Here is a 14334-nt window from a genome sequence, read left to right as displayed (position 1 = left end):
ATCAGATCATTAGATCTAGCAAAAAGTAACCATGGCTATTTGCAATCAAGTAATAATAGGTTTTGAAAACTTACAAACAAGCTAAAACACATACTCCTGTAACAAGGTTAGCTGGATAGTTGGATGTAGGATTTATTTAATTTTAAATAAATAAATAATTTCGAAATTTTTAATTAAATAAATAAAATATTTATTTTCGAAAATTTAAAATAAAATAAAAGAAATTTCAAAAATTAAAAAAAAAAAATTAAATTTAAAATTAAACCTACAATTTTGAAAAATTAGGTTTCAACCAACCTAAATATCATTTCAAAATTTGCTAACTACTTTTAAAAATTAAATGTTATTTTATAGATAAAAATTAAATAAAAAATTAAAAAATTATAAATGAATATCTTTTTCAGATTTTAAATGTAATTTAAATAAATAAAATAACAAAATTTAAAAGTTAGCAAAATATCTTACATCTATTTAAAATTTCATGATTATAGTTATCTTATTTTAAATTTAAATAAGGTCAAATTATTTAAAAAAAATTTAATTTAAAAATTTAAAATCTGACCTTAAATTCAAAAATAAGATAAGATATAATCAAATTTAAAAATTTGATAGATTATTAAGCAAAAAAAGATAGATACTAACTATTTTCAAATTCAAATTACACTAATATCTTGAATTAAATTTAAAAAAATATTAAATTAATTCAAAATGATAATTAGAATTAAATTAGGAATAGTAATAGTATAAATACAGAACTACACAAAAAATCGGAAGTTAATTCCATGAAAAAGCATGAAAAAACGAAGAAAAACGAAAAAAATTGTGAGCTGTACGGACAGTTTTCGCGATCGCAGGAAAATTTCAGCACAACTCCGATTTTTTCGAATCTTCAAAAAATCATAACTATTTCAAATTAAATCGAAATTGAGATCTGTAAAAAAGTAACTTGATTAATTTTTTCCATACTATCCAATAAATATAATTCCAGAAACAGATATTCAATTATTTTTAACGAAAAATTCACAAACACCAATCAATCATCAAATAACACTCAATACAACATGATACTATCCAAAAACAAACAAACAATCGTTTTAAAGTCCAAATTTCTTCCAAGTAAATCAATTACCATGGCTCTGAGGCCAGTTGTTGGAATTATTTTACTAGGATCTTATATCTACTCACAAGTATGTTTATTAACACCCTAAATATAAACTTTCTAAAACGATGAAATAAACATGTATAAAGTTTAAGAAACCTTTCTGTAGCAGAGTATTATCAAGATCTGAACCTGGATCTCTTTCTCTGAATCCTTGATGCTGAAACTCCTTTGCTGATGATCTTTCTTCACGATGTTCCTTACTATGATTGAGGTATTGCTTGCTGTGTGTGGGCACTACTCTAATCACTAAAGGGATTTCGAAATTATCAAGGAAGAAGAGAGAGAGAGAGTGGCGGCCAAGGAAGAGAGAGAGGCTCAGGTTTTTCTCTGAAGGAAAAATAGAAAATTTAAGTGTCAATTTCCTGAAGCCTTCACTATCTATTTATAGCATTCCACTAGGGTTAGGTTTGAATTATTTGGCATTAAAATAATGAAAATATCAGTTTAAATTTCCTACAAAAGTGGCCGGCCCTACACTAGTGGATTTGGGCCTCACTTTTTGCAATTTTGCAGTTTTACCTTTTCTACATCTAATTTTCTCAAAAACGCCAATTTTCTAATTCAACAATTTAAATGCCAATTCTAACTATTTAATAACTATAAATAATTATTAAATAATATTGTCATTTATCATATTTATTAATTGAACCATACAAAGTATCATAATTAACAAATATGCCCCTATAAACTCTTTCTTTACAATTTCGCCCTTACTTAGTGAAAATTTCACAAATAGACTTAGTCTAATTTGAGAATTATAATTGATTAATCAAAACCAATTATATGAGTCTTACAAGCAATATTATCTCAACTAGTGCGGGGACCATGGGTCTATATAATCGAGCTTCCAATAAGTAGATCAAGAATTTAGCACTAAAATTCACTAACTTATTAATTCTTCGTTGAATCCACGCATAGAACTTAGAATTTCACTCTCAGTATATATAATGCTCTATATGTTCCACCATATAGACACATCATTAGTTATCCATTGTGATAATCCTAATGTGATCAATGATCCTCTATATGAATGATCTACACTGTAAAGGGATTAGATTACCGTTACACCCTACAATATATTTATTCCTTAAAACACTTGATCCCGTATAGATATTTCAGCTTATGTGAAATGAGTACTCCACCATTTATGTTCGTTTGGTCAAGCTCGAAGGAGATCATCCTTTGCTTACTATTCGCCAGATAGAAGCTATAGATTCCATGTTTATGCTAGCTCTCCCACTCAATTGCACTACCGTGTTCCCAAAATGTACGTATCACCCTGACCTAAAAGTAGGCTTAACTAACAAATCAAAGAACACGAATAGCCTTTCAAGATTGAGCCTAATCATAACAGGATAAGAACATTTGATCTAGGATCAACTAGGCGATATTGACGTGAATAGATATTACGGTAAGTTTAATAAATCTAAGTCAAAGTTCAATATCGGTCCCTTCCGATGGATACTCCATGCATCCAACCTGAGCTTTACTTTAACCAATGCTCTGGAAAGAACATAGCACTTCTCCAAATGCAAGTAAACTCTGTTGTAGATTATCATATCAGTAAAACCCTGTGTCTGATAAATCTAGGAAACTTTATTCACATAGTCATGTTCACTTTCCAATGTGCTGACGGCACAATAAAGAGGATCAAGTATGTGAAAATGGTTTCAGATGAATTCATACATTATGTACATATAATCATGAAATAAATCATGTGAACCATGCAACATTAAATGTTATTTCTGATCTATATTAATAAGTAAATCTGATTATATTGAAATGAGATTTATTTAGGGCATAAAACCCAACACTATAGTGGTGTGGGAGTCCCCCAACAACACTTTCTGATCCTCTGTAGCAGCAACATATGTTTTAAACATATTTCTATCATGGCAGACATGGCGGGAAGCCCCAGTATCTACCCACCACCCTTCGGATCCACCAATAAGGTTGATCTCTGAAATCATAGTTGTAAATGGCAGCGCTTCTATCAGGTTAGCCTGCGGAGCAGAACTAGGCCTGTTCTTACACTTTCGTGCCATATGACCTGGCTTGATACAGTTGTAACACATGAACAAACCAGAGTCATTTCTATTAGGGTATAGTTATTGCCTGTTATTATGGTTTCTTTGATGGTTCCAATTCTGATTGTTGTTATTGGTTCGAGGTTGATTGTTGTGGTTTGGATTCGCTTTGCGATTCTAATTCTTAAAGTTTTTCCCATTGGGTTTCAGAACAGCAGTGGATCTTTTATTAGTGTTGTTGTTCTTTCCAAAAACAAGCACCTCTTCCTTTTGGTCTTGTTTTCGGGCTTCCTCCTACATTCGAAGACGAGTGATCAGACTTTCCAACGAAAACTCTTTTGTTTTATGCCTGAGAGTATTTTTAAAATCTTTCCACGAAGGGGGTAATTTATCAATCATAACAGCAACTTGAAATTGTTCATCGATAGTCATACCTTCAGACAGAATTTTGTGAGCTATTTTCTGAAGCTCGTGAGACTTGGCTTCGACTGATTTATCATCGGTCATTTGAAACTTCAGGTAGCGGCTCACAGCATATTTCTTTGTTCCCGCCTCCTCGGTATCATATTTTTTCTGTAATGCTTCCCATATCTCTTTGGCAGGTTTGTCAGAATTATAATAATCATACAAATTATCAGACAAACCGTTCAAAATAAAATTCTTACACAAAAAATCATTCTCTACCCAGGAATCCCTTTCCTTAACCTGCGAGTCGTACTTCTCGACTTTATCCTTCTTCTCGACACGAGGTGGAGTCTCAGACACAACTGGTTTCAAAACAGTAAGCACAAACGCATCTGTTTTCATGGTCAGAAAAAACAACATCTTCTGTCTCCAACGTTTAAAGTGCAAACCCTCAAAACGAAACGGCTTGTTAATGTCAACAGTAGAACCAGAACATGCATCGATAGTAGTCATAAGAGAAAGAACATCTTAAAATTGTTGAGTAAACCGATAGCAAAATAAATGAGGAACGATATTACCGAATGAAGAATTCTGGGTTGAGTTGCAGACTAAGTCGCTCTCTTTAACACGTTCGCGACACTGCCCAGGAGTGTGCAAGCAGTCGGAAATTGCCGGTCGTCCCTAGGATAAAACAGCCAGTCGTTGTACTGTATCGGAACCCCACTGCACTGTAGAGCACCGTCGAATACACCCAAAAATTTTTGATATCGCAGATGGAATTTTTAATTTTATGAAAACTGTATTTTTCTGATACGAAAGAGATGTGTTCTTCCCATCAGTTCAATCGCATTATATAGGCAAATGGATTGAATAAACATAACGAGAAGAATAACGTTTTCTGAAGTGGGGTGAGTTGGTTTTTGAACGTGTCCCGTTAGCTGATACGACTAAGTAATCAGTTTAATCAAACACGTTTCTTAATTCAATTAATAAATAAAAAATAATTATTTTATTATTAAATAATTTTTCTGTAAAAAATAATATAGTGTCACACCACACCAACCAACCCAGCCCGGCTCGGATCGGACGGACAGACGGCGCGCGTGCGCGTGTGTGGTGGGTCAAGTGTGTGTGTCCTCACCCATTCACACAAAACTGGGGTACCCCTTGGGGCCCAAACCCAAATGCCAAAGTTGCACTCTTTATACCCTTATAAATGAGTGTTCATATCCCATGCGGGACTCTTTCCAACTCACACACACTAAGACACTTATATATTTTGTTAAAACATTCACAACATTTCCAACAATAGGTGATATAGGTGGGTGAGTGGGGTAGGGAATTGAAAGTTCTTCAAGAAGCATCTATACTACACGACCTATGACTTCTTGTCCATACTTCTCACCATTAAATATAAATGCAAGTGAAATCAGAATTAAGCAAATCTAATAGAATCTCAAATCATGAATGAGAGCAAGCACCCTTCAAAATAAATAAAATATTTGAATGAAGAAGGAATTCAAATCATGTTAAAGGCACATCAAGCCGCTGCCACCATTAAATCATATATGTATAGCAGAAAATATGTCTCTAAAATAAATTTATTGTCTCGATTATATATTCTGATTTGAAATAGATCTGAAATTGAAGTGAAAAAAAAAGAAATCTGAGAGATGAGAGAGAGAGTCTCTCGAAAGCATATATATAGTGGTCATGGTAAAATTTTTTATTACCAGCTGCTAAGCCCGATGACTTTGTATCACAATTTGACAGCTTTAATAACTCTTTATCTTTAAATGGAATCACTTAAAACTTTCTCATCAATAGCTCTTGCGTAACAATCAATAGCCTCAATAAACACTGAAACAATCAAGTTAGGGCGATACACGTTTCAATAAAAGATGAAGAGCACCAAATAGTGACAATATAATTCATCAATTTCATCCAAATTTTAAACTAAAGAAAACCCAGAAAACATTACCGTGCTATTACAAGAATTATTAACAATAATTATTCTCTTATAGCCAAAAAAACACAATGAAAATGGAAAAAACTAACACTACAGTGACCAAGAGAAGAGATTACATGGAGTTATAAACAACTATGGTTGAACTCACCTGACTTAGAGAAGAGATAATCAATCTCAGTCCAATCCACCACAGTGAGCAGAGTAGAGATGGTCCCGATGTCCCTATCCTGTGCAAACGAGAATCTAACACCATTATTATAAATAAATCCTATTATATATAACTACTAAAAAAATATGAAAAAAATCCTTAACAAAAAGTGGGTCAAAATATTTTCAAAACAAAATCATCAAGAACAAAATGTTATAAATATATATATAAATGAAAATATAAATATATATACCTTACCTTTGAGAGGGGGGAGGAGCGGAGGGAACAGACGGAGAAGGAGGAGCTCGATCACCGAATGGGGTGGTAGCCAAGCTCCGTTCAAACAACGATGAACGGAGCTCAAAACCACGCACAGAGAGAGTAGAGAGAGATATTGCGAGAAAGGGAGAGGCAGCTTGGGCAGACGAACCTAGAGAAAGAGAGAAGGAGACTGTGGAAACTGGGAAGAGGACTTAAAATGGGTATCTGGTTCTAAATGGGAAAACCTAATTTTGAGTTGGGATTTTGTAAAAGAAGATGCCCTTTACCGTCAGTTAGCCAAAGAAGCTAACGTAGAAGCTAACTACTTTTGCTTCAAATTCTAACCGAAGATAAATGTCGATTTCTTTTTTAATTTTTATCTTTAGCATCTGTTTTTGTTTTAGTGTCGGAGTAATAACCGACGCAAATTAATCATTATTTGCATCGGTTACCAACCGAAGCAAAAAAGTTAAGGTTGACTTTTGCGTCGGTCAATGACTTTGACCAGACGCGTTGACCAACACAAAAAGTCTTTTTTGTAGTAGTGTGATGCAGGAAAATAATGGGGGAAATTACAGATTTTTCTACCATTAATGGCAAAAAAATCTGTATTTTTTTTACATTAAATGTCGGGTAAAACCATTTTTGTAGTAGTGCTGCTACCAAAATATGCTAGCAATATGCTACTTCAACATGGTCTTTATTTATGTTTATGCAGGATGGGAAGGAGTAGCAAATGATTCGCGAGTTCTAAAAGAGATAGTAGCCAATTTAGATAATTGTTTTCAATTTCCTTCTACAAGTAAGTGATTAATGAAATGTAATTTGCTAGTACAATTACTTAATTTTCTATTTCAACTAATTTAATATTTTTATGCATATAAACTTCAAATAAGTATTATCTATGTGATGCAGCATATCCATCCACTCGGGGATTTTTACCTCCTTACCATAATGTTCGATATAAGTTAGGACATTATCGTCGTAGGTGTGCTGTAACGAAGGAGAAACCATGCCCATGCTCAACATAGAAATGTTATCAAACGTTAGTTTTAAAAGCAAGATTTCAAATAACAGATAAGATGGCGCCATATGAGTTTCATGTCCAAAGAGATGTTGTTATTGCATGTTTTGCAATTAACAATTTTATCAAGAAATAGCGCATAAATGATGGACTTATTAAATTAGTTTGATCAACCTCAAGTAATCTTCGAGGAAGGACTTGAAGAGAAAATATTGGAGGAAACTAATTATGAATCCATTTGGAGAGCAGAAGATGCACAATTCATAAACAATTTGAGGAATGAACTTGCACTAAACCTAATGCAAAGAAAGGGAAACAATAAATACTATAAATTCTTAAAGTTAATTATATTTGTTTTTTAATATTTGAATACTTTTTTTGTTAAAATTTAAAATATAGTACAATAAATTTGTTCATAATATATAAATAACAATTTTGGTATGATATTTTATTAGTTAGATTTACATTCAGACGTGAAAAAAACAAACAGTCTTAATATTTCTGTATTCAAATTCAGATATGTTATTTTATTATTCAGATGTGCATTCAGATTCAGATGTATAGATCTTAAAAAATAAATGTACCCTAAGTCTTACTCCATAGATCCCTAAATTAGAAGCAAGTTTATTTATGTGATTATCAAAAAAATATACAACTACAATGAGACGACTTAGCTACATAATCTTAGTTGGATTAGACCGGCTCATCAAATGTTTTAACTAGACTTTATACACATAGATGTCAAGTCCATTAACTATTGATTACAAATAAAATGAGCTAACACACAGTAAGTAACTATCCAATAAACCCAAATTTTAATAAAACCAATAAAAATTAATTAAACACAAATAAAAGTCTAAACAATCCATAAATAATATTTGATATGTAACCATCAATAGTCTTATAGATATAGGTTAACACTTTCTTGTTTTTAGGAGCAATTGGAGCTCTTTAGTTTTTAAGTCTTTTTCTTTGATCTTGTATGCTGAACCTAGTAGAAAGTGGTTTTTCAGTATAATTATATAAACATTAATCATCATTCTATAATGTCATAAAAAAAAAATTCTTGGAGAAATTTTAATTCGAAAAACCAATTCATAAATATATTTGAGAATCAATCTTTGAAAAACTAATTACGAATGAAATTTAACAGCCTATAATTAAAGAATAATTTCAAATTATGAGAGCGTATAAAAAATCTTGAGTATATCTATTGACAATTTCAAAAATATAACAATTTAAGCAAAAGCATAAGAACAAAAATATTGAAGAATTTAGTAGTAGTAATTGGATAATGAAAAGCGTGATTTGTAGCGATATCCGATTCCAATAGAGAATTCATAGTAAAGTTAGGGTTTGATCCGTAAAGAGCCTGAACTCCTTGTATATCGTCAAGCTGCAAATCTGTTTTCCTCTCTCTAGGCTTTAAACTCGGATACATAACGGCCTCTTTGATCGGAGTGTGAGTCAATCCAAGTAAATGTCCGATCTCATGAGTAGCTACCGACTCTAAGTCGATAGCAATGGTAGATTCCTCTGATCCAAAGTCTACGGCCCATCTTTCAGCCGCATCAAGGTGAAACTTTCCACTTTCTGGAGAAAACGAGTGTGCAAGTACCCCAAGGATCCCATCAAAAGGCTCAGAATCACCATGATCGCCGCTGTAAAACCCTATCTTAATGTCGGCGTAGACATAGTCTTCAGTCTCAGAAAAACCAACTGGAATCACAGACGACCACCGCGAAAAAGCACGCTTAAACACCGCTCTTATGTCAGAAAAACTCAAGTAACGGATCATATAGTCTGGTGAAAAAGCATATGTGAGAGTCATATGCATTCTTCGAGTCCATCTGGGTCTTCCAGGAAAGTATTGGTACCGCTTTGATCCATGCAACGTACTGATTACATCTGCCACACCACATCTTGGTGTTTTTATTTGTGCAATAGTTTCGAAATCGAGCTTCCCTGTAACTGAGAGACCATGACTCGATTGAAATTGAATTATAGCTGATTCCAACTCATCATCCAATTCGTTGTTGAAGGTTACCTTTTGTTGTGGTCGGAGATAACCAAAACGATGAAGGTAATTCTTTGACAATCCAATGATGTCGCTTTCTCTATTTGAATTGAGGAAGCTCACTTGGTAATTCTCTATGATTGGTGAGGCTGCGCTTGAGGTTTTTACCGACGGATCAAGTTTGCTATGTCGGTCTTCCAATGTCTTGTATTCCGATATTACTGTAGCTGGAAGGCATTTTGGAAAGATGATAAGAAAATATAAGATGGCAGAGATGGAGAGAGAGTGATTCATGGTTCTGATGACGCTTTTAACGTTTGGAGGGAAACTTGACTTTAAATGAAGGGTCAAATTAATAATCGTTCACAAATCATTAACAATGAGTCCTCTCTAAAATTTAAATATAAGATGAATGTTAGATAGTACATTCAGTTATATGTTACAAGTGTGTCTATACTAGTGTGTTTGATGGCAGGGATTATGATTTATATAGAGAATATTCTAAAGTGGTGGCCTGTCTTTTTCGCTTCAATTATAAAACTTGTCGTTGGTCTTTGACTCTGTAATAGAGGCCAACCCTTAATTTGATGGTTGGTACGCGATTAAAAATGTTTAGTTTGATATTTTTTGTTTAATGAAATCGAAAGAAAAACTACCTTTGATTCTATTATTTGAATGTATTTTTATGTATTTTCTACCAGTAGAATTACTATTAAAGACCGTTCCACACATTTTTTTTTTTATGATATATAGAAGGCATACATGACATAAAATATTAAATATTGTGTCGCATGCTATATATTGGTAGAATAAATAAATGAATTGTTAACATAATTCTAAAGAAACACATAAGAAGTCAATGATTCTTTCGTGTATCATTCAAACATATAGTATAATCACAAGGGTGCGGTAGTACTTGATTAAGACTCTAAACATATGTTGTTTTCAGTCTATAAATAATGGTTAGTTTTGGAAATAGACATTATTTTAACCATGAGCCCCCAAAACTTATAGGTGTTACTGCAAGAATCATGAGTAGTAATATCGACCAATCCAACATGGGCTTTAGATCAAGCTGCGTTACATCTAACGGACACAAATGCTTCATCACTATATTTTATTCTTTCGACGAGACCGAGAGTCAAAAAATATATTACATTTATGATATATTTTTTTTGTTCGTTATTCGTATTGCAGGCGAAGGGAATAAAGATTGGTCGTTAGGATTTTGATAGCAAGTTATTTCTGTTGGGCTCTGTATCTTTAGATTACGTGTGGAAGTTTTGGGCGTGAAGAATACTCAATTAATAAGTATTCAGCCCATCATAATGTCATATCTTATTGCTTTTTTGTTAAATTTTATATATTATATATTTATATTCAATCTTGACGTGACCACATTGTACCAAACCCACATGCATCCATAGAATTCCAGTTTTAGTTTATGTTTAAAGTATCCCCTTACAATAATTTCCATTCGGTAAGGGAAATTCCGCCAAACACCCAAGTAAGACCCTTTGCAACCACCATGCCTGGCCCATGTATATCCGAGAGCTTTTATGAATTTTCATTTGAACTTATTACTAAATATTAATTTCATTGATTTTCAAGAAGATGACTACAAATATCACAAATATGTACATAATGAAAATGGAACCAGCTTAAAATGAAGAGAACTTATAAAAACAGAGAGCTGCCCAATGAATAAAATGCTCAGCTCATATTTTTGAGGCTGGCGAACTCTGTATTTATAGAGTGTGAATTACAAAAGAATATGCTAAATGTGTATAACTCATACAAATCATTTACAATTGATAAGGCCAAAAATATTCTAACGGTACAAAAAGGAATTTGTTATGAATTGGGGACCACAAAATCACATAACAATCATCTGCTAATAGAGTACTGAAAATGTTGGAAGCACTACTACAAAAAAGATTTTAAAAGCATTTTTTAAGTCACTAAAAGAAAAGTGTTGCCAATGTTAAAAGAGAAAAAAATATAGCTTGAAACCTCTTTCAAGAGGCAGTTATTTGGAAATAACCGCCTCTAAAGGGTAACACGCCTAATAACCGCCTCTAAAGGGGTTGTGAACTTCTAAAAGAGCTTCAGCCCATAAGATAACCCTAACGAACCCTTATAAAACCCTAACAAAAATCAAGCCGCCTCAGCTGCAAACCCTGAAGAAACGCCCTTTCTTGCTCTCTCTCGCTCTCTAGCTTTATCTCTCTCTCTCTCTCCGTTTATTTGGCTCACCAACCACTGCGTCAGCCGCCATGAAAAGTTTATTATTTTCTCTTCTTTCAATGTCAATCCCTTTTTTTGTGTCCCTTAGCTGATGCCACCATAAACCCTTGACCTAGAGGCGCCTCAACCATGAACCACCCACCACCGTCGGCAAAAAACTCTTACTGTTTAGCATTGGCGGTGACTCAACCACGAAGAACCCAATGCCGATGACCCAACCAATACCAAAGGTCCCATCTCTTCTGTTTTTTTTTTTCTGCTAGATCTTTTTGTGTTTTCTCTTACCATTTTATTTTTGTTATTTGCTGGTGGTTCTCGTGGCCAACTAAGATTTATGGTGCATTTTTTTAAAGAAAAAATGTGTAATCTCGGACTGTTACGTTTAGATCTATGATTTCTTAGTTAAAGTCTGACTTTCTCTTGCTCTATTCACCGTTCTCTGTCGAACTGCAAATAAAAAAAATATAACTGCCTCAGTAGAGTCCCTTTAGAGGCAATTATTAGCAAATAACCGCTTCCATAGGGTCCCTTTAGAGGCAGATATTTGCTAATAATCACTTCTAAAGGACCCTTTAGAGGTGGTTTTTTTTAACCCTTTAGCGACCCTTAGAACGCCAACAATTACGATTTTTTTAAAAACCACCTTTAAAGGGTTGAAAAACCTCCTCTGAAAGCCCTTTTTATAGTAGTGAGAGGATAAGCATCATTTTCATTTTCAAGCAGCCCCTATCAAGCTGAAGGGGGTTTCAACCACACCAAAACCAGAAAATGAAATCAATTATGAGTGAGGTGCTTTGTTAGACAGTCGACGGTTTGATTATGTGAGGGTATGTACCTGATGATAAGGCTTTTGTTCAACACTTTATCTCTTACAAAATTGACATCTAATTGAATGTTCTTAGTCCGATCATGATACACGGGGTTAGCTAGAAGAAAACTGGCTCTAATGGTATCACACCAAGTAACAAGAGTTTGAGAAAGAGGATACCTGAATTGATTCAGTAGGCCTTGAATTCATGAAATTTTTGCCGCCACATGTGCCCAGGCTCTGTATTCGGATTCTATACTTAAGCAGGATACAACTGCCTGTTTCTTTGATGATCAAGACACTAATGTATCTCCCAAATAAACAAAGTACACTGGAATACTTCCTCTATCATCGAGAGAACATGCCCCATTCGCATCATAGTAACTTGTTAAGTCGAATTTCTCTAAGTACTAGATGTGCAATTCAAGATGGAATGTTCATTTTAGATATCTAAGCCCATGTTTCATTGCACTCCAGTGTGTTATAGATATCTAAGCAAAAGTCAGGTCGAGTGTGTGTCAAGTACTGCAGAACCCCAATTATACTTCGACAAGAAGTTGGATTTTCATGTGGCTCTCCATCTGAATTTTAGAAAGCTTTACCAACTTTCACAGGGATTAAACATTGCTCAAGATGTTGCATAGCTGTGTTGAGCAGAAAATCCTTTTATGTATTTAGCCTGGTTATGATAGATCCCGGTCTCATCCCTATGACCTCAATTCCCAAAAAGAAACTGAGATATACAACGTCTTTTAGATGAAAGATATAATTTAATTTAGAGATCACAACTAAAAAACTTCATTTTCCCAACTGTGTTAAATAGTCTGGTAAATTATTCACGACAGTCTCTAGAATCGATGCCTATTCGACCTTTGGGAAAACTGGATAGATTAGGTCACAGTGGAAAACTGTCGATAAAACTTTTTCCTGATTGTGCAAAACTATCGGGGATAAACAATCGCATGTACACTTATTGCCAATGGTTTTGCACAGTAGATTAACTGTTCAAAGAGAAAAAAAAAAATTGGTTTTTTAGTGACATTTCCTTTGTTACGTTGGGTTGCAGAATAGTGAAAAAATGCAACTTTTTTACAATTTTTTCCTCAGCATTGCTTGTACATTTAAAATTTTTTCAATTTTGAACAGCGACAATAATTAATCTAACAAATTTTTTAATAAAAAAGCTTGTATTTTATGAGATTTTTGGAAAGTAAAATATTCAAGAGCTAAAGAAATAATAAATGCGAGAAAATAAGAGAGGAAGATTTTTTACGTGGTTCGGTTGTTAACATACCCTAGTCCACGAGTCAGTCTATTAGCGTCATTGGGCGATATTGATGAATTTACAATGTTTTGCAGGAAACCATAACTCTTTCTCCTTAATTTCTATCTGAAGACAAAGAAGGTCAAGGATGATTTTATCAAAGATTTTGCTATGTGTTTTGTTGACTTGCCCCTGATGCATGAAAATGAAGGGGGTATTTATAGCCTTTCTGACGGGTATGGATCGCTCCCTTACCTACCTCGGATATCTGCTCAAATCCTACTAGAGGGTAAATTTCATGCAATATAGAGCTGAATGACTATTGCTCCCGTGGGTAGCCTTATGCTCGCGCGTGTAGTAGGTGGTTAATGGGAACCACTTTGTACTACTTGGACATGTGTCACACAATGGTTTAATCTTTAAAATCAAAGGAAACTTGTTACTCTAAGCTCGCTCCTTTGAGGATAGATGTCTAAATTATCTGCTTGATAGAAAGATGGTGGTGATGCGTGTACTACAATGCGGTATTGTAAGGGACAATATCTGATTCTATCAGGGAAAGCATAACTGTCACTTCATTACCTAGCACATAGAAAAAGTCGACATCCAAAACATCTAGTGAAGGTCGACATCCTCTTTAGGCTTTAAGGGCATGTATCCTAAGGTTAACCACAAGAGTCTCTCCGTTAGACCCTTCCGAGTTTGAGAAAGATACTTTTCATCCCACTTTTAGGAAGTACTTACCAACGCATGCGACTTCTCACGCATCCCCGTATTTTGAACGACTCTTAGTTTAGGGAGACGTCATAAGTGCTCCATAGGATTTTAAATGCAGGGAGAAAATGTGAATTTCATCCTTTCATGCCACGTGTCTTACTCTGCAAAAAGGCAGATAACATTACCCTCAAGCTTTTGGGCTACTCTATGATCTAGAAGCCTATAATACTCCCCTGCTTCTAGTAGAGAATCTTGTAGACATGGCACTAGCCTAATTCGTGGATA

At 34.1% G+C, this 14334-nt stretch overlaps 1 protein-coding gene across 1 annotated transcript; it reads right to left on the bottom strand.

The window, feature by feature from the left end:
• Nucleotides 1–8187: 8187 nt before the first annotated feature.
• Nucleotides 8188–9727, bottom strand: LOC133033419 (metalloendoproteinase 4-MMP-like). Its single transcript, XM_061108131.1, has one exon. It carries the CDS (start codon nucleotides 9305–9307, stop codon nucleotides 8219–8221), a length of 1089 nt encoding a protein of 362 aa, XP_060964114.1. The 5' UTR covers nucleotides 9308–9727; the 3' UTR covers nucleotides 8188–8218.
• Nucleotides 9728–14334: the final 4607 nt, after the last annotated feature.

Source organism: Cannabis sativa, unplaced genomic scaffold (assembly GCF_029168945.1).
Source record: "Cannabis sativa cultivar Pink pepper isolate KNU-18-1 unplaced genomic scaffold, ASM2916894v1 Contig7, whole genome shotgun sequence".
Classification (NCBI taxonomy): domain Eukaryota; kingdom Viridiplantae; phylum Streptophyta; class Magnoliopsida; order Rosales; family Cannabaceae; genus Cannabis; species Cannabis sativa.
Note: the sequence above shows the minus strand (reverse complement) of the source record. Positions and strands in the feature narration are given on the sequence as shown.

What these genes read in the sequence shown, in the direction of transcription:
- LOC133033419 (XM_061108131.1), bottom strand. Translation starts at nt 9,307, where the DNA reads ATGAATCACTCTCTCTCCATCTCTGCCATCTTATATTTTCTTATCATC.